The sequence below is a fragment of the Hippoglossus hippoglossus genome, chromosome 19, assembly GCF_009819705.1.
Source record: "Hippoglossus hippoglossus isolate fHipHip1 chromosome 19, fHipHip1.pri, whole genome shotgun sequence".
NCBI lineage: Eukaryota > Metazoa > Chordata > Actinopteri > Pleuronectiformes > Pleuronectidae > Hippoglossus > Hippoglossus hippoglossus.
The window spans coordinates 20056628-20078911 of NC_047169.1; the positions used below are offsets into that span (position 1 = coordinate 20056628).

At 40.7% G+C, this 22284-nt stretch overlaps 3 protein-coding genes across 5 annotated transcripts; all 3 read right to left on the bottom strand.

The window, feature by feature from the left end:
- Positions 1–1122: 1122 nt before the first annotated feature.
- LOC117752961 (zinc finger protein 184-like) lies at positions 1123–8594 on the bottom strand. Of its 2 annotated transcripts, none has more exons than XM_034570710.1 (8): positions 8425–8594; positions 6677–6879; positions 6015–6116; positions 5778–5873; positions 4794–4904; positions 4582–4705; positions 2613–3277; positions 1123–2537 (listed from the first exon to the last, which is right to left on the bottom strand). In XM_034570710.1, the coding sequence occupies exons 1-8, from the start codon at positions 8447–8449 to the stop codon at positions 1290–1292; spliced, it is 2574 nt and encodes an 857-aa protein (XP_034426601.1). In that variant the 5' UTR covers positions 8450–8594; the 3' UTR covers positions 1123–1289. The 2 variants fall into 2 exon arrangements, with proteins under 2 accessions (XP_034426601.1, XP_034426600.1); XM_034570709.1 differs by lacking the exon at positions 8425–8594 and adding an exon at positions 7422–7635.
- A 743-nt stretch (positions 8595–9337) lies between these two features.
- On the bottom strand, positions 9338–15324 carry LOC117752683 (ER lumen protein-retaining receptor 2). Its single transcript, XM_034570236.1, has 5 exons — positions 15064–15324; positions 13451–13551; positions 13035–13193; positions 11785–12037; positions 9338–10662 (listed from the first exon to the last, which is right to left on the bottom strand). The coding sequence occupies exons 1-5, from the start codon at positions 15152–15154 to the stop codon at positions 10628–10630; spliced, it is 639 nt and encodes a 212-aa protein (XP_034426127.1). The 5' UTR covers positions 15155–15324; the 3' UTR covers positions 9338–10627.
- A 966-nt stretch (positions 15325–16290) lies between these two features.
- On the bottom strand, positions 16291–21422 carry mettl9 (methyltransferase like 9). 2 transcript variants are annotated; one of them, XM_034570235.1, is made up of 6 exons: positions 21064–21415; positions 20725–20886; positions 19598–19788; positions 19310–19519; positions 17832–18016; positions 16291–17729 (listed from the first exon to the last, which is right to left on the bottom strand). In XM_034570235.1, exons 2-6 carry the CDS (start codon positions 20818–20820, stop codon positions 17500–17502), a joined length of 912 nt encoding a protein of 303 aa, XP_034426126.1. In that variant the 5' UTR covers positions 20821–20886; positions 21064–21415; the 3' UTR covers positions 16291–17499. The 2 variants fall into 2 exon arrangements, with proteins under 2 accessions (XP_034426126.1, XP_034426125.1); XM_034570234.1 differs by having other exon boundaries at positions 20725–21422.
- Between the last annotated feature and the right edge of the window lie 862 nt (positions 21423–22284).

Below are 22284 nucleotides of genomic sequence, written 5' to 3' on the forward strand. Positions count from 1 at the left end.
TCCGGATCGTCTTAGCTCATCTTATTAAGGCAATACAGAGGAAAATGTGATTCATTGTCCATCTCTCTTAATTTGCATAGTTCGTACAACCAGTGATGTTTTTAAAAATCAAACAACTTTGAGGGCCAGAGGAAGGATTCCTGCTCTCAGCTGTTTTACTAAAGACCTTTGACTACTTTGTAAGTTTGTCTGTAACGTAAGATTCAGTGCTATAGGTCAGAGCTACTTCAGAATTATTCCTTGTCTTTAGTGAGTGCTCCTCAAACAGTTCTACAATATACTGTCACTATTTATTATTTGTGTGCTGGACATTGTGTGCAGAGCTTTTTATAAACAGTCTATGGTGCAGATTGAAGTTAGAAAACTTTGTGTTCATCCTTCACCTGGAAATAGTAGGTAGATTAGTTGTATTCTATTTTATCAACATTTTACTGTGAGTCATTATTTTATTCAATTTCTCTGTTTAACTATAATCAATTCATCTTTTGAAGTAGTTTTTTTCCCCTCAAACTATCCTACATGTTTATCACTCAAAAGCATTTTAATTTGTATTTTATTTGTTTGAAAGGTGTTATTCAGTATATCTACTGCAAATAGACTGATGTGTAAAAAGAGTTCATCAGACCATCTCTGTTTGCTGTAAGCACCTTGACGTGACACTAGCTGCTACTATCCTGCGGCTGTGGCTGAGGGGTGGAGCGGTTGTCCTCCAACCAGAAGGTCGGCAGTTTGATCCCAGTCTTCCCCATCTGCATGCCGAAGTGTCCTTGGGCAAGAGGCTGAACCCCGAATTGCCCCTCATCGAGAACAAAATAAAAGAAAGTGCTGCTAATAGATGCACTGTATGAATGTGTGTGAATGGATGCAAACTGTACTGTAAAGCGCTTTGAGTGGTCATCAAGACTAGATAGGTGCTATATAAATACAAACCATTTACCATATCATAATTACACACATCTCAAACCAAACGGTTAAAAAGTTGCACTGTATGTAATTTAGATACTGGGTTTTAGAAAGGAAGACATGTGTGCAATAAGAAAGATGATCTTAAATCCAGCATACCATTTTAAATCTGACCATTATAAATCTGACAAGGTTATAAAAGTGCAAAACAGTGGACTACTCCTTTGGTGCAGTTTTATCACACCACAGAAATGCATTCTCTGCTTCAACATGGTTCAATCTAGCATCCAGTGCAAACACCATAACTTTGTCTGAAAACTTCTGCTGGTTGGAAATACATTCTCTGAGCATACCACTGTTTTACTGAGTGTAACTATCATGCATTGTTAATGTGGTACAAATGTATGTATTAGCTTTTTGTGTCGCTGCATGCTGTAGAGCTTAGGGAAAGCCTTTCCGCAGATATGGCAAACAAATGGCTTTTCTCCCGAGTGTATTTTAGCGTGCGCTTTGAGAAAACACATCTTTATAAAGCCCTTTCCACATACATCACATTTATACGGTCTCTCTGTCGTATGTTGTATAAGGACATGCTTCTTCACTTCAGAGGTCGACCTGAAGAACTTGTCACATTCAGGCACGGTGCATTTAAAAGGTCTCTCTCCCGTATGGATCAATTTATGTCGAGCAAGTGTCGACGTGGAGACCATCTTTCCACAGTACGAACACGGATGACGGAATAGTTCGTTCAAGTGTTTGCTCCTCTGGTGCTTTTTCAGGGCCCCTTTCTCTTTAAAGGATTTCTCACATTGGGAGCAAGCATGTCTCTTCTCCTTTTGACACTCATCGTGGATGAGATTCAAGTGCCGCAGCAGATTGGAGTTCTGGGAGAAAGTCTTGCCGCACTCAGGACACAGGAAGGGTTTCTCTTTCGTGTGGACCCTTTCGTGGTAAATGAGATCTGCGTCCGACTTGAATCTACAGCTGCACTGGGCACACTGGAATGGTAGGTGCCCCGTATGTGTCCACTCGTGTAGGATTAAAAAGCGCAGCCTGGGTAAAGTTTTGGGACAGCGGTTGCATTTAAACGGCCTGCTTATTTTGTGGATATTTTCACAATGCCTGAGTAAGGGCATAAACAGAGTGAAGGTCTCCTCACACCGGGTGCACTGGAACGCCGTGTGTGAGACCTTGTGCCTCGCCAAAGCCGCGGTGTCTCGTAACACCTTCCTGCACACACTGCAGTACAACTCATCGTGTGTTAGTCTGTGTCTGTCCAGTGAAACTTTGTACCTGAAGGCCCCTTGGCATTCGTCACATTTGTAAAGATTCTCGGCTTCGTCCGGCTTCTCCGGATCTACCTGCTGCTTACCATACTCATAACAGGTTCTGCGCACGTGCATCTTAAAAGATGAGAAGAGTTTAAATCTACTGTCACATCGAGGGCAGGCGTAATCGCCCTCAGGAAAGTGTGTTTTCATGTGACTCCTCAGGCTTGTGTCTACATGCTTCTTGCAGAGAAAGCAGTAAACTTGATGGACTTTCTTCGAGGTGCTAGCTTTGACGCCTGTACCCGATCTTCTGCTCGGAGCTGACAAAACTTTAGAACCCATAGTGGCAGGTTCCTCATTTGAGCAATTAATAAATGAATCATATCCAGTGGGACTATTGACAGAAGAAAAGGAAGAGGAATCATCCAAGTAGTCCGACCATGAATCAGCCATACTGGGACTTCCACTAGTGGTCTTATGGAAAGAGTCCTCATCTGAGTAGTAAGACCATGAGTCATCTTCACTGCAGTTAGTGATAGGAGCCATATATGAGGAGTGGATTGAATTATCATCGTCAGACACCCCTTGGGGTGCCCTGCTGGGGGATTTAGCTTTTCTAGAAGCAGGTTTGCCGACCGGGAGGGCCGGGTCACAAAGTCCTCTTTTCTCTTTCAGCAGAATCTTTTTCAGCTTCAGGCCTCTGTTTCGTCTGACAGGTCGAAGCTGCAAAGATTGCGGCGTATCAGGTTTTTCGAGCTGAACACAGCATTGTTTTACTCCAGCTGCATCATCCGCTTGACTTTGAAGGTGGTCAACATTTTCTTCACGTCTTGTAATATCGTCGAAAGCTACTACTGTTTCATTTTCCCCAGGAGTCCAGTTAGTTTGGTCAGTCTTTATTTTACTTGTGTGATGCTCTGTGAATGTGTCAGTATTTAACTGTGCTGTATGAGGCGGCGCTAAACATTCCTCCTCCAAATTTGATGTACCTGACAGCACATAATCCAAGATGGTGGCTTGTGCTTGTTTTTTCTGTGTCTCGGTTGTTTTTGCAGAGGGAAGTTTGAGCGCTGAAGTAATGCAGGCGCCATCCAGGGAACCATCTGAAGAGAAAAAAAAAACATTCTAATAAAAGAGTGAAAAAACATAAAATCCTTAACTCCTTCTGCTACGTGTAATTCATTTGTCAAGCTCACAGAGAGGGTAACAGACATGTTTCAGAGAAAACTTTGAATTGTGTTAATTTGTATTTACCTAAATGTTTGGTAACACGGGTGAGGCCCAACAATTCAAACACAAAACACTAACAATCTAACACGTTCTAATCTATTAAGATGCTGTGGTAAATGAGTTTGCACATCCGGCAACATTAATGTTTATTCAAGGTCACCTGTTTCTAAAATCACCTCAGGCTGCATCCACGCTAACACACTTTGGTTCTAGTTTTCTGTCCAGATGAGTGTTTGAGTTAGCAACTCTTTGCATTCACCACTGGTAGTCGAGTTGTGTATGATAGGAAGTAGACATGGGTGACTGTGTCAGGGTTAACAAAAGTCCCAGTTTCTGACAAAAATGGAGAACCTGAGTTTTCCAACTAAAAATGGGCCAGCAGCGAGTCCACATTCTCAGCTTTACTAGCTCGGAAACTACAGAGTGGTGTGGATGGCAGGTGCAACCATAGCAACAGTGATCTATATTAAAGCTTAAATATGTGGATTAGTGTGGATGTAGCCTACATCATAATAAACTGAATATATTTTTGGTTTTGGTCTTTGAGTGTTGGTTTGACCAAACGAGGCATCCGACGAAAGCTATGTGGTTTCTGAAAAGGAAGGTGGTGACTTTGCATCTTCTTAATCATTTTCAATGTTTAATTAACTAATTAGTAATGAAATAATATGAAAAATAATCTAATTGACATGATAGTGGTTAAATGGAACTAGGATACAGTAATCATCAGTCCTGTGCTAATCACACTACAGGGTTAAAAATTCGATGCACTCCCAAGTGTTTTTTTACAGTTTGAAAATGAACTGAGCTGCAGAAAAGCCTTTGTCATTTCCTGTTTATCAATAAATTATCTAAATTATCTATAACAGGTGTAAAAGACCACTTTAAATCAAATCACATGGTAAAAATTAAGTAATTTGCATAGCAACATTTTCCAACTCAAACAAAGTACATGGTTATTCACACTGTAACATCAGTCTACTCCATGAATGAGTTCTCATATCACCACATATTACACTTGTAATGGACACCAATTATACTACCCAGAACCAAAGCTAAGTTCTATATCAGGTTGAGTGATGGTGTCCTCTCAGAAATTACAATGTTGACACATAACATCTGGAAACAAGGGTGATAAACTGAATAAACCCATGAGTTAGGACCTGTAAAGACTTGCCGTTGTGATCCAGTTGGCTGAGGTCTTTTTGATACCGCAGCACAATTCGGAGCTCCTCATACTGAGACGCAGACTCCAAACAGTCCTCCAGAACAGGGGATGCCTCATCAAACATGGAGGCAACCTGGAAAAAAAGAAAAAAAACAGTGCCTCTATAGAGCAGCGATATTCAAAGCTATCAAAGTGATGTATGTGTTGTGTTAAGTATGAACCTGTTGGAACGGTTGAAGAGGAAGGAGCTTTTCAAGTCGGGACAGAAGCAGCCACGTCAAGGTGTGAAGTGCTTCATCAAATGTGGCACCAAACTTTTCAGGGAAAACTTTCTGAAAGTCAAACATTTTTTCATTACTAAAAAACATACAGAAAAATCACTCAGTCATTTAAAAATCTGAAATACAAGATTTTAAGACAAAGACACAAGACTAAAACTTGTGTCCCAACTTAAGTAACTAACACTGTAATGTCTTGTATGAACAGTAATGCATTCTCAGCTAACAGGTTTAATTTACAGTGAATATTGATCACGTTATTTCTTCATCTCTAGTGGAAGTGTGTTGGATCATCAACTGAAATGTCGAGCTCAGTGACTATAAATAAAGATGGAGGACATGACAGCTCCCCAAAAGTGAAGCCAAAGCCTCTTGATTGCCCCCTGTTGGCTGGCTGCAGTGTAGGTCATAAACCCTGCCTCCTCCATGTTAGTGGATGAGATATGGATCACTTAAAGTATATTTTTCTCAAAGATGTTTTTTGTAATATAAGACAGTTGTTATTTACTTATTAGATGTCCTAAAACTGCTTATTATGAAACGTCATGATTGACAGTTGTGACTGACTTGTGATTGGTCTGGGGCATGTATCGAAGGGAGGTACTGGCTCCAAATGATGTTTTTGGTACAAAACGGCAGTGTTCGTTTGTGGAATATTTCTGGATCGTAGTAATGAAGTGTAGAATGGTCGTCCATCTTTATATATAGTCTATTGTCTTGCTACAACTACAAATAAAATAAAAGTTACAGCCAAAGAAATTATGACCCACTAAACAGAAACTTACCAGAAACAAAATGAGTGACTACTCCAGTGGATGACGACATTTCTACATTATTGTTATATTGTTAAAGGAAAACTACTAGCAGATGGCTCTTTCTACACATTAGTTGCACTCTATGTTCTGTACATTAAATAATAACCCTGACCTGAAAGAAGTCTTCCCTCTTCTCTGGATCTTTCAGTAGGTTCTTAACAACATCCACAAAGTCTGAGTTTGGCACTTCCTCATTAGTGGCTCCAGCCTGCCAGACACGACAGAGCAACATTTACCATGGTAACATTCAAATAACAGCAATCACCTTGAATGGTGTGGTCACTTTTAAAAGCTAATTTCCAATAAACTGTTATATATTCATTTTGAAATAAAGAGGCATTGAACTCACCTCCACTAGCCATGCCTCGATATGGTTCTGCATCCTGTCCAGGTGTGGCCAAACAGCCTCAAAATCCGCCGTGGCTTCAAACTGACATAACTCCAGGATCAGCTAAAAGGACACAGATATAATCACAGTTACAGGAAACACTTCCTCCAAACCTGTTTTCAAAAATCTAAATTCCATGACTTAGACTGTCTATTAGCTCCACAGCTTAGCATTACTTCATGTCCATCTACTTTTATAGACTATAAACATAAACTTAAGTTCATATATGGTAGAAATTATGTCATCATGATGTCACATAGTGAAGTAATACATTAACTATTGCAACCAAAAACATTAGACACACAATAAACAGCTTATTTATATCAACCAATCATCGTCATCATTTTGTGAAAACGATGTCCTGATGCCCAGTATACCTTTTAATGCTTTTAATAAAATAAGTGTCACATTCCTGAATTGAAAAGACAAAGCAGACTAATAGGTACTGGTTGTTGCCGAGATCAATTCCACAATGTGTAAAAGGTAATTTGTTTTTGCAAAATTCCCCAGTTGAAGTATTAAAACAGACACTGTGTTAAAGTCAATCCCAAGTTCACAAACACAGCAGGTATGTTATGGTAAATATTAGTGGTTACTAGTAAGTGGCTACTACGCCTTCTCACACGTGCTCTGAGGCCCAGGGTGAGTTGGACCTTCTGGCGGGTGGTGAGCAGCTCCGGGACGATGTCTGTGACCGTGGAAACAAACTCCTCGAGCATCCCATAATTGGCCACAACTTTCTTCTGGATGGTCTGCCAGACAGCTGCTGAGACCAGCCGAATCGGAGAGACCAGGAGGCGCAGAGCAGAGAGAGTCAGGCGGGTACCTGAGCGCAAATGTAAGCACATCATCTTAACAACAAGGATTATTTCCTTCATTTGTTTGTTTGTGAATAATTGATGGATCTTGATAAGTAAAAGCAGGCAAGTTTAAAGGACAGATATTCATGGTGTGTAAAATTTGGTTCAGATACAAATAAAGATCTGGATCTAGTGAAGTGAAATGTGGTTTCATAAAGGGGACTGTTGGGCGTTAGCTGAGTACTGAGTACTGAGTGACATTCTAGTTTTGATTGATCCTACTTTTTTTTACAGTTTCTTTTTAAAGGAACCATATCAGCTGGAGCATTAACAAACCAGAATAATCTGCCCACAGAACGGCAGAAACTGACACAGACATGCTAGAGATACTGACTCTTGGTCATATACTCTGAAAAACAATCATTACTCAAACAACTTGGACCTGAATACTGTGTAAACATCATGAAACAGGAACATTTATGTAATTTCATTACAGACTCTTTTATTAGGCAAATTCAAAGGATGTCTCAGCTACAACTCAGAGCTTCCATAATATGCAAACACTCACTTTCAATATCATAGAGAGCAGCAGCTAAAAGTGTAACCTCATCCACAGCTTTCACTTCCACTTCTGTCAGTGTTTCTACCGGTTTCAACTGCTGGTTCATATTTGCCTTTGTGCATTTTGCTTCTGTCTGAGCCTGTTCAGTCACTCTTAGTAAGTCCTACTCAAACAGACCTATACTGTCACTTTGTATTGTTTGTGTGCTGGACGTTGTGTGTAGAGCTGTTTTAATACAATCTATGGTGCAGAGTGGTCATCGTCCTCATCCTACCTGGTTCATCTGCAATGAAGATTTTATAGTCAATGTTTTTCATAAAATGAAACTTGATTTAATTTATTATACACTCTTTATTAATACTGAATGCAAATTGGACCCTGCTCTTCCTTGGGCAATTTTCAATGCACATGCCAAGTGTGAAGCCAAAAAGCTGATAACACCGTCACAGTAAGACGGTAAGATGTTTGAGGAATTACTAGGCAGGGGTTTGTAATTTTGAATTCAACACATTATCTTTTAACCATTCTTCTGCAAATGTAGCTTTCTTGTAAATTGTGTTAAAGCTGCATGATAAATTGTTTCTAAACATATATTATAATTCTGATTCCTCAAAAACAGCAAGAAGCTCTGCAGTCCATGGAGATTTGTGGGATTTCCTCCAAAGAAAAACTTGTTTCCATATTGTTAATACTTAAAATACTATTCTGTCATCACTGCCATGCTGAGCCACTGACTGGACATGTCAAGAAGAAGAATTAGTGTGGTGAGATTTCTGGTTCTGCTTCACACAAATGATATTAGCATTTCATGTGAATGGGGGATATGTTTGCTAAGTTAGCTAACAATATATTTAAGTTACAGATATAAACAAGAGGGCGTGTGTTTGTGGACATTAATAACCACGAATCACCAAGCTCACAATGTTGACACTGACTGAAGTGTTTCAAAGGTTAGCTTAGGTAGCTAGCTAGCAGTGTTTCCAGTGTTTCTTGGTGAACGGTTACTCACGCTCTCCTTTTGAACTATCCTCCATCTTGCTTATTCGCTGAGGAGATAATTCATTTATCGAAGGAAATTCTCTCTTCTCTTTTCTTTATTGTTTGTTTTGGATTGATCATGTGTCTGAAACTCTATTGGTCCGACGCTGTTTTTGTTCCGGGTTGTCTGTTTTTTTCCCCCCAACTTTATTTAAACCTTGTATTTGTACAAACATTTACAACAAAGAAAATAACCTGCTAAAGTGACAGCACCACTGCATTACCAGACATGAGGAGAAATAAATATGAGTCAGACAAAATAAAACAGTACATATATATATATATTACAATATGGTAAAATGTATTTAGTCTATCTATCAGTCTGTCTGTATGTATATCTATCTATCTATCTATCTATCTGACTAAATTTTATTTCAATAGTACATCAAATAAAAGACAAGAAGATTCTGTATAAATGAGTGTACCAAATGCAAAATTCTCAACCTTAAAAGGTTGTATTCCCCCTTTAACCAATTGAGTCCAGAAAGTAATTAAATTACCCATTCAATTACTAACAGTAAAATAAGTGTCAAAGGGTTTTAGTTATTCTTTGTAAAATTAATCTTTGTTTTCAATATCTAAAAATTTGAAGAGATTTTGATGTGGGCTTCTTTAATCTTATTGGTGATACAGAATTTACATGGGAAAGCCCTGATTTGTACCTGCAAAGATATTCAGGGTTGTCTGAGATGTTGGACAGCACCCACAGGGATGTCATCCAATCCAGTCCTGACCAGTGTCCAATCTCAATTCATTTGTATGCCCCTTTTAACCAACAGTGGTCCTTAAACGTCAGTCTCATACCACTGGAGGGAGCACTTGTCCTTTGACGTGTCACTTGCAAACATTACAAACATCAACCTGTTTCAGCTCATTGTCAACACAAGTCTTTATTTGTGGCGGCAACATCATGCAAAAGCTCTGGTGAGGGATCAAAAAGGAAACTTGGAATGTTGTGCATAAAAATGTAAATGGAGGCACAAGTGTCTTGAGAAAGATTTGTTCGGTCTTCCGTAAAGATCGTGCCTCTCGTCTACCACCCCCCCACCCCCCAGAAGTAATTTCAAAGGGTTAAAATTATGCACAGCACGTGGACAATTCTATGGACTCTGTTTAATGGAAATAAGGAAGATAAAAAATAAATACATCTGCACCTAAAAGGAAAAAGAAAATCAAATCTCTGTAGTGATACTTCACTATCAGTACATTACCAGTGAATTTACGCATCTCAAATATTTAAATGAAACATTTAAATTAAATGGGATGGGGAATGAACTTTAATTACAGGTGATTCTTGGGTAATGAAGTGACTATACAAATGAAGAATGCCATTTACAGTGATGACAGTTCATTGCTGTCCTATTCAACCCCCTTGCTTTCATTTTGTGTTTTTCCCTACGGGGTGCTTCGCTCAATATGGTAAATACCACAGAGGCAACGCATACTGGTTAAATTTGAAGGAATCTGAACAAAAAAAATTTAAAACTCAAAAGCTTTTTTAAATTGGTAAATTACGCCATCCATTTTAAGATGTATAGTCCACAGGGCATCAAGGGAAATTAAAAGAAATAATCATACATGGGAATGCATAAAGATTAGGAAGTGAATGACTTGCCCACCAAAGTTATGAGGATTCAACAAAGTCCTCCCCAAATTGATTCAGGAAAAAAAAAAGCACATTTATTTCCATTGCAAATACTATTACAAACGCTGAAGTCAGTAATATCCCACCACAAGAAGTCCGCCTCAGTATCATACAATGCCAAATCATAGGCAATTTTGTATCTTCAGCTCTTATTCACCAATGTGTCAAATCTTCAGAGACCGCATTTTTATGTAGAAAACTTTTCTTGTTTTTCTTTTTTTCTTCCTTTATACAGAGAAATAAAAAAACAGTTAAGGCAAGATGCGTCAAACAGAAATCCAAAGGCCACGGAGCAGCCTCTGCAGGTGTTTCCGACTCCACTGACTTTGGGTCAGAAGAGGGTGCAGTCAGCAGCTCCCACTCGCTCTCTGTCTCAGGCATCTTACTCTGGCAGGAGGGGAAGAGGAGGAAGTGGTGGTGGTGGTGGTGGTGGGAGAGTGGGGTGGGGTGTCAGAGGTGTCCACTAGCACTCCACCTCCCCTCCAAGTCCCCCCGCTTTGAGTCTGCCAAAACACTCCTCTTTGGCACTTTAGGCAGGCAGACTCAGCTTCTTTCCTTTCAGTACTGAAATGAGACAGGGCCGGTTTATGTTTAACATGACCACATGAACAGCATGTTATAACAACACAAATACAAAGTGGTGGGCCTGCACAGCCCACAAACCTTACTTACTGATTCACAGTGGAGTTGCACTATATCTTAACGGGTGGTTTTACCAAAATAAAAATGTATTACTTTTGGTATCTATTATCGTCAAGCAGATAGTTCTGGGGTGTTTGTATATGCGTGTGTGTGGAAAACATATTAGTTTAGGGACCATTTCTTTGGTAAAAACAGTAGTTGAGTGCGTTCTCTGGATTATTCACAGTAACAAGGAAAAATGTTTTTTGAGTAGCAAAAATTTAATTTCATTCAGCTTCATTCTACTGGGGCAGAAATCTAATGATTTCACTACATTAGTCAGGACTATTTGCAGAGCTGAATACCATTAGGGATGGGTGAAAAAGCCTTTGTTATAAAGTTTCAGTAGGTTTTGCCTCCCACACATGTCTGCTCTTCATCTTCGGTTGCTTGAACTTGGGGTCTTCTTTTAAAATATATATCTCTGAGTTTCTGTGACAAATGATTTAATTTGATGTACACAAATTATGGCGTGAATAAAACTTCACAGTGAACATCTGAATTTAATTTTGTCTTGACGTGTTCTACTTCCAAAGAGCTGTTTATTTACAATAAGCATTATAATGACTTGTTGGTATTAAAGCTTCCAACAGGAAAATTTTGACTATAGTTGGCAGAACCCTGGAAAAGGTAGTCCAATTCAAATATGTTGTGAGGAGCGCAATAGTTCATGTCGGGACTCTCACAATTAGAACATAACATTCGGTATGATGCTTACTTCACTTGCAGAACAATCTGCTAAAAATTCTAATATTGACATGCACACTGGAATAGAAATGTATTTTGATTTCAGGTATAAGGCTATAGTAAAACACTAAGACAACATTGGTCTTGACGTGGACAACCGAATACTGACCACCGAATACTAGAATGTCTTTCTATCGATGGCTGCTTTAACTCTAAATCAGCATTACTTCAAACCTAACCAGCTAACGGAGCAACGCAAAACTTCTTAACGTTTTTACACTGCTTTATTAAATTAGAAGAAAATGCAGCGGCACTCACCTTTTGTTACATACAAATAGAAGAAATCGCAATAGAGGATGGTCTGCACCACTCCAGCAACGATGGCGATCATGTCAAAGAATCCCTCAAAGTAGAACCTCCATATCCAGTTGATGAGGTAGAGGGCTCTGTAGAGTCCCAGGAAGAACAGGTAGTGGGTGGTGATGGTCTCGGCCTCGCCAGTCTTGCTGATCATGAAGAGCTGGGGCAGGATGGCCACCGACTCCAAGTAGATGGAGAATGTCCAAAGGATCTGGGAAACAGAGAGAGGAGAACATAGTGTTATAAATAAAAGAGCGCTGAAGTGTAATTTCACTACAGCAACCACCAGTGATTAGAATGACCTCACATATATTTGCATAGATTTCCAACTGAAAAATGTGCCACTTCTGTTTAACTGGAGGGCAACTGTGACACATCCTATTGAGGTCATATATATATATATATATATATATATATATATATATATATATATATATATATATATATATATATATATATATATATATATATATATATATATATATATATATATATATATATATATAACTAACTGTGTTTCCCAAATTAAGCACATGCTCAAACCACCACATCTCTTTTTCTATATGCACAGAGCCACAAATACACAGCGCCAGGTCAGGTTTTAACCCACATGTGATGATACAAGTCGCGCTCAGGGACAGCTGCACCAGCTGTCTGTCTGTTTAACATTATAATGATGCAAGCAGACACACATCATCACTTGATTAAGTTGATTGCAAAACAAATTATTTCTCATTCCCTCTCAAATATCTAATATGTATCTCCTACTTGGTGTAACTGATGTGTAGCTAATAGAAGCAACTGGTACAAATAGTTTGCTTTCTCCTGTTCAGAGTGAAGATTAGAGGAGGTGAAGTGGAGTAGGGTCATATCTAACCAACACAATAAACATCAAATTGAAACAATATGCCAGTAACTGACCAAAGGTTTGTTGTTTACTCGAACCATCATGAATGCCACTAGCTTTGAAACGCATATTCCTCCATGTAAACATGTTCATTGTATCATTTTGCCTCCTAGTTATACTTATGATGCTCGCTGTTTATATAAAAGAAGGGACATAATTGAAAATGAAACTTGATTATTTGATGATGATGAGATGAAAATCTGTGTGCAACTGTTCTGGATGTTGAATATACATTCAGAGACATATGCACCTCCGCGGTATGAAAGGGGTATGGAGGAGTTTTTGTGTGGTAATTTCTTACCTCCAGGGGAGAGAAGTCGTGGTTAACCAAAAAAGCCAGGCCACCAACAGGGACCACCAGGAACTCCACTCTGAATGTGTCGTGGTTCCCGTCGTAAGTCGCCTTGAACTTGGCGTAGATGAGGTACACGGTGGCGTACGCACATCCAATGTAGATGACCTGAAAGATAAGGACAAAACCAAAGCATTAAAAAGGTGAGCATCCGCTGGTGTAGATCTCTAATTGTCTACCATGAACACATTCAAACAGCGGTGACAACACACACAAATCCGTTGCATCTCGCTGGGCAGGCTTTGTCCTTTGGTAAACACAGGTGTGTCGGCTTTGTGCACTAGATCAGCATCAACACTGTGTGTTTAGTGCTTGGGAAGAAAAAAACTACTACAGGGTGTGAGAATGAGAGTTGAGTGTTTCACCTTCATCGAGGTGTTGTAGAGGGAGATGAAGGAGGTGAGCAGGTCCAGGTAACGAGTGGTGAACACCAAGGCAAACAGGACCTGACTCTTTCCGGATATACCTGTCAGGAGACAGCAGAGGGCACTGAAACATTTGTAAGGCCTGGAAATGAAAGTGTACATGTAATGTCCTGGCTTCTAAAAAGGGATAGTTTGCAGAATGAGTGCACTCTTGTCCTGAGGACAGTCTGTCCACCCAGACTGTTGTGATGCAATTTGCAGATGATCTCAGGTGTCTTGTCTCAATTCCCCTCCAGCTGTTCAAGCATCATTATATTTAATTTGTAAAAGTCCACAAAAGGAAGTTCTACAGGCACAAACCTCACATCACAAACCAAATACTATACTTCACAGTTACTTAGAGGAAACCACAGGACTTACACACTAATCTATAACTCTTTACTATTTCCTATTAACATCCACCTGCCCACTTTATCTCTGCAGAAGGAACCAAACCATTCATTCATTCATTCATTCATTCACCAAAGTTCAACACGTGCACAGACAACACACATGAAACACCAGGGACAACACTAACAGAGCAGAAGCTAAAATCACAAGATAACGGTTTGTTTATTGGTTTGACTGACAGCAGCCTGGTGTGAAGAGGCCGACAGTCAATGGCTGTCTGCTCAGCGAAACACCAGACTTCAACCTGCTCTGTTTATCTGGTGCGTTGGCAAGTGACAACCCGCTCTCCACGGTCACACCCACAGTGACAAGGATCAGCGATCACCACATTAGCGGTAGGGCATGTCCCACTGTTTGTAATGATACGTCAGTTTAAGGGCTGTCAGTGGCGGAACTCGTACTGGCCACCACAACTACTGCAGAGCTTGAACAGGACTGACGTGCAGGCTGAGCAATCAGGTTTAATCTCAAGCAAACAGCAGTCATGACATAACCCGGGGTGCTGGGTGTCTTGCGGAGGCAGAGAACTGCCCTTTGACCGTTGACAGAAGACATGGAAACACAGCAAAGATCCATCAGGATAACGCAGCAGCTGATTACTCTGAACTTCGCAGGGCAAATGTAACAGCATGCAACTGTGGACTGGCTACCCCTGCTGCCACGTCAGAGAGCGAGCAGCCGGATAACGAAGCCCGAGAGGCCAACGTGCAACTACCCAACCCCCAGAAAATGACCAGGCCCCGGGTGTTGAACTGCGTTGGCCCTCTGGTCCCCTCGTCTCTACCCTAAAGTTGGTGCGGGGCCCTCCGCACTGTCAACGCTAGCTAGCGAGACAGCTGCTGCTGGCTTTTACACCTGACAGCCACTTCTCCCACGAAGTGCAAGAGTGTTCATCAAGTTGCACATCACGTGCTGCCATGTTAGCAACAGTCACGATGTCAGAGTGGCTGTATTTATATCTGATGACAGGACACGCCGCTGCTGTGGACAGTGGTGTAGCCAGCTAGCTAACGTTAGCCATGAACCGGGCTAATGGGCTGAAATAGAAGACCCAGCGCATTGCAGACCTTGTTCAGAGAGTTTATTTACATGTCCGGACACATCCTGTGTAACACAGGGTGGGGGGTCAGACCCCCTGTGAGTGAAGGTGAGGCACTACTCACCGGCACAAGACCTGGTTTTCCATATCTTCAGCAGCAGGATGATGATGGCTGCGAGGTGGGAGAGATCACCGGTGAGCCTGAAGACGTTCATGTTTGTTGGCGCTCCAGCTGAAGCGAACCCGACGTTAGACCCTTCTCGGAGCTCGGCTCGTGTCCGGCGGCTGTTTGGTTTTCAGAGCTGACAGCGCTGGACGACACGGTGACACCAGCTCGGGCTGATTCTGGCTCCACAAGACGGGAAAATGGCGAGGAAAGCGCGACGTGGCCCGGGGACGTGGCCAAGGCGACGGCAGCCAATGGGGGACGGGGAGCCCCGGAGCGCTCGGCCAATCAGAGGCGAGAGATGCTTCATTTGCATAAACTACGCTACGTTCAAGCTATGTGGAAAAGATAGTAATTCCGGTTTTCGGTTTCCCTGCACACAGGTGCCATGTACAAGGAAATGCACCAGTAAAAGAATTCACCATAGACATGTCACCAATGGTTTCATAATGGAGGACAGAGAATCGGAATTTTCCTATTATAAGGAAATAATACTCCCCAAATTGTTTTCTATACATATGTACATTTATAAGAGCCACCCCGAGATAATCACTATATGTTTGTAAGAATTGCCCTTAATTTTGATTCTAAACTTCTAAAAAGTCTTAGTATTAAATGAATATTTGTCAGCAGTATCATAAATTACTCCCAAGGCTGAAGGTAAATTAGATTTAACCCATATTTTAATTTTATTTATTTAACATTACTTTTTTTTTAAATCAGTTTTACTTTTGAAATGTCTCACATATGATTTTGGTGCTTATGCATATTTATGTATATTTAGATTGAATGTACTTATGTTGTTGTAGTTGTAAATGGTTTTGCCTGTTGAACTTGTATTTTGCAATAAAAAAAAAAAAAAAAGTTATGTGGAGACAATACTTGACGTCACATGAACATGATATTTACAATGAAACTAAACCTCCAATGATGCTTTACCATAGCATTGTATAAATATTGTATTTGTAGCATTAGTAACTATTCTACTTCTGACATTTTGGTTTGGGTGACTTTACAAGTGCGAACATGTAATATGTAAGAGTAAGTGTGACACATCATTGTCTTTTGACATTTTCCAAGCTCTGCATCATTAATTTACTGAATTGAAACTTTCCCTTGAAGTGAAGAACGACACCTCACATTCACTCAGTGACACAGACAAAAAAAGAGTTGAGAAATGCATCATAAAATGTATCGTTTTTATTGAGTCATCATCATATCATATCATACTCTCTCAATGCAAATGTTGCATTAATTGTGGCACATTTCAAAATCGTCCGCTGTGCAGTAACATACAAGGTGCACAACACTGATATAAAGCGAGACCATGTAACTTTTTGGAAGAAACAAAATCTTTCTCTTACAAAAAACAGATGCATAAACACAGACACATCTTTGCTTAAAGTTGAATTGACTCAAAGATTAGCTGCGACAGCCATAGTTGTTCTGGTAGTTAAAGCTGGCAAATGTTAGAACACTGTGGTTAGATATTGCTGTGTAAAGTTTGCCTTAATGGCCACTTGTGTTATCGTTACACAATGTTTTACCATGAAACTTGCACTTAACAGTATTTTACAAAGAAGCAATGGGTCCAATGAGTTTATTTAATATGAAAGTTGTTCATAATTGCTATATTTGAACTGTCCAGCCCACAACTTTACTCTAAATAGTCATTTCCAGCCACAGCAGTGAGCTGATCTCAGTTTAAAATGACAGACAGACCAATCTAGCAGCGATGTGGTGAACAGTACAGTAGTAGCTTAAGAGCCAGATCTGTTTCTCAGGAGTTGGTGGGGAGCAAATGGTCAGAGAAACAACTTAATACATCTCTAAGCATTACTCAGTCGTTGTCACTTGTGACTGCAGTAACTGCTGTTCAAAGTTACACAGGCTCGCTTTAAGAAGGCCTCATATTACACCTGTTATCACTACTATCAAATTTAAAATGAAGCATTTCAACACAAGGTGCTCCACTCACCATGTTTGTGCATACACTGGTCCTTTGCAATAGATGCAGAGTTAATTAATTCAGCAATGATTCTTCCCAGTATTATTACAGAAGGATAAAACACTAACAGTAAACACTTCCCACAAATAACAGACTTTAATTGAATAAACATCTACAACATGATGATATGTCTGAGACTTCATCTTCTGTGGCATTTCAATAGCGGTCAATTGCCACTTTTGTTTTTTTTGCTTAAAAGGTAGAGGTATCACTGTCACACTAGATGGCTGGTAAACGTAGGAATTACAGAACCTGAGCTTCACATCTGACCCACACCGTTTGAGCGAGTCAGAAATACCGTGTTGTACGAATGAAGCTTATGAAAATTGCACTAAAACCCATCCAAGATGAAGTTAAGAGCCTCAGCTGCGCAGTGGATTTGCTTTTCACTGATCAGACTCTTCACTCGTCTCGGAGGCCTTGAGAACAAAAACTGCATCATCAAGCATGTAGTAATCGTTGTACATGTCCCCTTCACATAGGTATGGCAACCGGGTCACCGCCTCCACCTCAAACCCCGCCCTAATGAACACCTCATCCGACATGTTGGTCACTTGCTCCTCCCATGTCTTTCCTTTTATCTTGAGGTGTTCTGTGGGACGCTGCCATTGTCCTCCTGCAAAGAAGGAAGTCTTTCAATTGATGCTAGGCAGGTAAATTAATACAGGTATTTCTATCAATATTCTTCCGGAATATGACGCTCTGAATCCCAACTCACCGACTTCCACATATGGCTGGAAGGGAAGCACCGCGGCCAGGATGAGTCTCCCCGTGTTGGGAACTAGCGATCGCTTGATCTCCCGCAGGAGATGCAGAGGATCGTTGCAGCGGTCCAGCAGGTTCAAACAGCTGATGACATCATAGTGGAAACCAGTCAGCTGCCACTCGTCTATATCCAGCACTCTGAGCATGACAGCACAAGAGAGAGAGAGAAGGAGAGGCATTTGTAGTCAGAAGTGTTCTCTGTCTGATTCCAGCAGTAAAATAAAAAACGTTAATGTGATAAATCATGATGCTGGGCTCAACATCGCCATGATGATGTCAGCCATCCCAATCTTAGGGGACGTGGAAGTTCAAAGCAGTTGAGCCCAGACAGTATGATATAACTCTGCAGTTGGGCTGATATAATTAGTGCTGTGGAATGTCGATCCATCCTTCAGCTTGACCACTTCTCATTTGAGGGACGCAGTGGGGAGGCTGGAGCAGGAGGCGGGGGACATCCTTGACAAGTGAACACTTTCTGTTGTTGTGAATGCATCTAAGCGGAGAATCTACTCCTGCGTTCTTCATATGTAAAAGGCAAACTCTGGAGAAAGTATATTAATGTTACACATTCGATACAGTGTTATGTGTTGCCATATTATTTTTATTTCTAATAAATATATTGCTTAATTTACGTTTTGAATGTCTTCAGCAACTTTTAACTATACTGATAACCGTGATAATTTTCAGTCACTTTAATTGCGATACAAAATGTTCTCAGACTGTTACATCTCTACTCCACACAGTAAGGCCCCAGCTAAACTGGAGTTTGAACCAAGAACCATCTTGATTTGAGGTGCTAACCACTGTACCAGTGTGCAATGTCCATCACTTCAAATTTACTGAGACAACATAAACAAGGAAGTTTGCAAAGTACAAAAACACAGTTATATCGTACTCTGACTGCTCTTGTCATCAAGTCTGAGATCATTTTAAACAGTTTTCACTCACTAATGAATTAAAATCCATCCAGATCTTTGCTGGAATTAAAATCGGCAAAGAAGTTTATCCTTTCAGAGGTTTATTTGAAACATCTGTGCAGTAACTAGAGTTTCATTGAAAATAGCTTACCAGCAACATAAAAATGGTTAAAGGGAGGAACTGAATTTAATAATGGAATACAAAAGTGTGGTTCTATAAAAAAGAGCGATAAATACAACATGATTCAGCACATCAAGACAACGGGTAAACATGGAGGTAGCTGTGAGTTTGCATTTTGTGCAAACTGCATGAACAGCAAATTAAGATGTAGATCAGACAACAGGAAAAATCTCAATAATAAATATGAGAATAATAATAAATATATCATTACTGGTGTTTTTTCAAATACAGTTTTTTAATTTTGTGCACGGAGCGCCAAGCTAACTAACTTAATATGGCTCAAGATTTGAAAGAGAAACAAAACACAAAACAAAATCAGAGCAGCCTACTCACTTGTAATTCCTCCTCTGAAGATGCCATCTCATGGGTGGTGACACCTCAGTTGTATAGACCTCGTTGAAATGGGCCCCCATCACCTCTGTGACGCCTCCATCCCCAGCTCCGAGGTCCAGGAGCCTCTGTGCCCTCCACTCCGGCTCAATCCGGAGTATCTGCTGGAGCTGTGCCGCGGAAAACACAAACATGGAGCCGCGGCCCAGATACCTGAGAAAGAAAACAAGCACCGCATGAGGATACACTGACTGATGAAACAAGGGGCAAAGACTTGGCTGCACTGCTCACCCATTGATGGAGGTGCGTGAGACCAGAGGGCTGAGGACCGTCGATACGAAGGAATGGTAGAGCTGAGTGAACATCCAGCCAGATTTCTCCACACTCTGCTTGAGAAAAGCCTTGGTGTCCGAGTCCAGGTGGCTCTGAACGAACAGGGGCCTCACAGATTCTCCGAGGAGGTCAGGACAGCACCGGTACCACTTCAGAGAAAATGAAGACAACATAAAGAAACCTTTCAATGACGGAATTTCCGCTTTTTATTTAATATGTACCCAGATAGGCTAGAGAAATCAGGCAGTCGAAACCAGTCAGGAGGACACAATGTTAGATATTAGTATCAGTGTTTATTAACCCTCAGGAGTCCCCGATCACACCGGCATGATCTAACGACGTAGCTGCTTCAAGACGTGTCTGAACACAGCATTTGACCTTCTATATATTATATTTGCATTACTCAGGAACTCCCCTCACTACAATACGAGACAGCGATCTACCTATCTACCTATTGTCTAACTGAGCACTCACACTATTTTGAAGAGTTGCACAACTGACCACACCTGCTTTTTTTTTAACCTCAAACATGTGTATATTGCTTGATGTTATATCAGTGTTACTATTATATATGTATTCACATTTATAACCTACATTTACATCTTGATAGTTGTAGTCACATTTGATAGTATGCATTTTTTTTATAGTAAACAAATATAGGATTTTACCTTTGGATATTTTTGGGTCCAATATGTTGATAGTTTAGGTGAAAAAAATTATTTCTGGTAATAAAGGCAACGCTGTGCTGAAAAAAAAAAAGATACCACTCGGTCTCATGGTAAATGTGGTTCATAAAAGACGACTTCAAAAGTGGCCAAACAGCCCTAACCCAACGGGGATAAGTAAAAAGAAACAACAGCAAAGAAATCAGATCATGCCTACATTTGCACCAGTATGATTAGCCTCGCGCCAAATCCCATTGAAAATATTGCAAGTCTAACCTATGAGCTCGGTTATTTGGAACAATGCACACAGATGTTAGTCTCTAGTCTTCATGGAGGTACCGAATGAAATGAGTCGGTCCGATCGGGCAACAAAGTGTGACCATGCAACTTCGTACACCGCCGATCGCCAAGCTTTCGTACCTCTTCAGTGTCCGCGGCGGCCGCGTCGCCCTCGCTCACCATGTTGGAAAACAACGAGCGGACGAGCGGACTGCGGACGTACTTCCCCGTCCACATCCTCCGGATGGAGAGCAGGAAGACGACGTAGCCCAGCACCCAGGCTGCAAAGACCAGAGTCCTCAGCTGCAGGTGACACATAATGGACAATACTCTGAGTGCGGGAGGATCAGTCTCTGAGGAGTCCAGCAGACTGGCCGGCGAGATGTGCTTAATATTGGATGATACACAGGGTGATGGCGGCCAATTGTAAAACAACACGCCAGCGCATGTCTCCCGTTCCAAGACAAGAAACAAACAAACCTGAGGGTGCGGCGGCTTTGACACAACCAGCGGCTATTTACTCTCCATCTTAGTCGCTTGAATCCATTGTCTGATAGTAAACAGTCAGACAGTGTCTGAGCTCCTCTTCTTCTGCTGCTGATTTATTGGCGGTTGGCAAAGGAGCTTATATGTGAATATGTGAGAGCACTATACAAACCGTCTATAGCTCTACAGCCACACACAATTCAATAGAGCTCCTCTGCTTCCGGGTTACTTCCGGTGTTGTGCCGAGTTCTGCCTGCATGAGAATCGCATGTACTTCGCGGGAGCGCGCACAGCTCCAGCGGGCTCCCAGACGTCATCGTCTCGACTTCATTGTCCTGTTTAAAACCTTTGTTGGTGTCTCTTAATGGTGATAAATGATCCGATGACTATTGTTCGTGACTGTTTAGAGTCATCAATGATGGATCAGCCTCAGTTGAAGGCGCGTTTCCTCGTGATTGGTCTGATCAGTCAATACTTCTGAGTTTTAACGAGTTCGGTGGCGATAAAATGTGGAAAAATCCCAGACCGCTTAACTCAGTCAAATAAAGACACAGATTTTCATGTCTTACTTTGAGTTATTTAGTGGCGAAGATCTGAATGTGTGACTCCATCTGCAGAACTGCTGCCTGGTCAAGTAACTCAGCATTAATGACTCCAGAAATAAAGTTGCCTTGTGAATGAATTGTTCGGCATGAATTTGATTAATTGCTGAGATTGTCATCGTCCTAATAAAACCATTAACATCTTGATGGCTCGTTATGACAACTCTTCCTGTTTATTCTACTTGTATTTAACTGGTATTACCACACAGCAAAATAAAAAATGATTTGAGAGTGATTACGTGGCTTTTTTTCACTCAGAAATGTGATTGTTTAAAAAACTGAAATACTGTAGATCAGCGATTGAGAGTCGCTGTTGGCTTCTTCAGTACAATAAACACAACTTTTATTTAACTTCAGTGATCTGAACATTATTTACATATAACAGCATCTGTTGTATTCAGGTCAGAAAGTTACACACAAAACATATATTATTATTATAGAAGTAAAAGTAAAGGGAATATTTCTAATTAACTAAAGTAAAACAAAATTTCATTTAATAAAATATTTTTGACATTTTGAATAAATGTAAAAGTGTCACGACGCTAGGGGGCGGTATGACATAAACTGCTCACTTCAGCGACCAGGAAGAAGTAGTTTACTTCCTACCAATCAA

What these genes read in the sequence shown, in the direction of transcription:
- LOC117752961 (XM_034570709.1), bottom strand. Translation starts at nt 7,521, where the DNA reads ATGAACCAGCAGTTGAAACCGGTAGAAACACTGACAGAAGTGGAAGTG. An exon ending in CCCTGGGCCTCAGAGCACGT is followed by an intron (nt 6,117 to 6,676) that starts GTGAGAAGGCGT and finishes GTGTCCTTTTAG; the next exon opens with CTGATCCTGGAGTTATGTCA. An exon ending in CAGCCAACTGGATCACAACG is followed by an intron (nt 3,278 to 4,581) that starts GCAAGTCTTTAC and finishes TTTTCTCTTCAG; the next exon opens with ATGGTTCCCTGGATGGCGCC.
- LOC117752683 (XM_034570236.1), bottom strand. Translation starts at nt 15,154, where the DNA reads ATGAACGTCTTCAGGCTCACCGGTGATCTCTCCCACCTCGCAGCCATC. An exon ending in GAAAACCAGGTCTTGTGCCG is followed by an intron (nt 13,552 to 15,063) that starts GTGAGTAGTGCC and finishes GTCTCCTGACAG; the next exon opens with GTATATCCGGAAAGAGTCAG. An exon ending in TCTACAACACCTCGATGAAG is followed by an intron (nt 13,194 to 13,450) that starts GTGAAACACTCA and finishes CTTATCTTTCAG; the next exon opens with GTCATCTACATTGGATGTGC.
- mettl9 (XM_034570234.1), bottom strand. Translation starts at nt 20,901, where the DNA reads ATGTGTCACCTGCAGCTGAGGACTCTGGTCTTTGCAGCCTGGGTGCTG. An exon ending in CTTCAGAGGAGGAATTACAA is followed by an intron (nt 18,017 to 19,309) that starts GTGAGTAGGCTG and finishes TGTCATGCTCAG; the next exon opens with AGTGCTGGATATAGACGAGT. An exon ending in CCAGCCATATGTGGAAGTCG is followed by an intron (nt 17,730 to 17,831) that starts GTGAGTTGGGAT and finishes CCTTCTTTGCAG; the next exon opens with GAGGACAATGGCAGCGTCCC.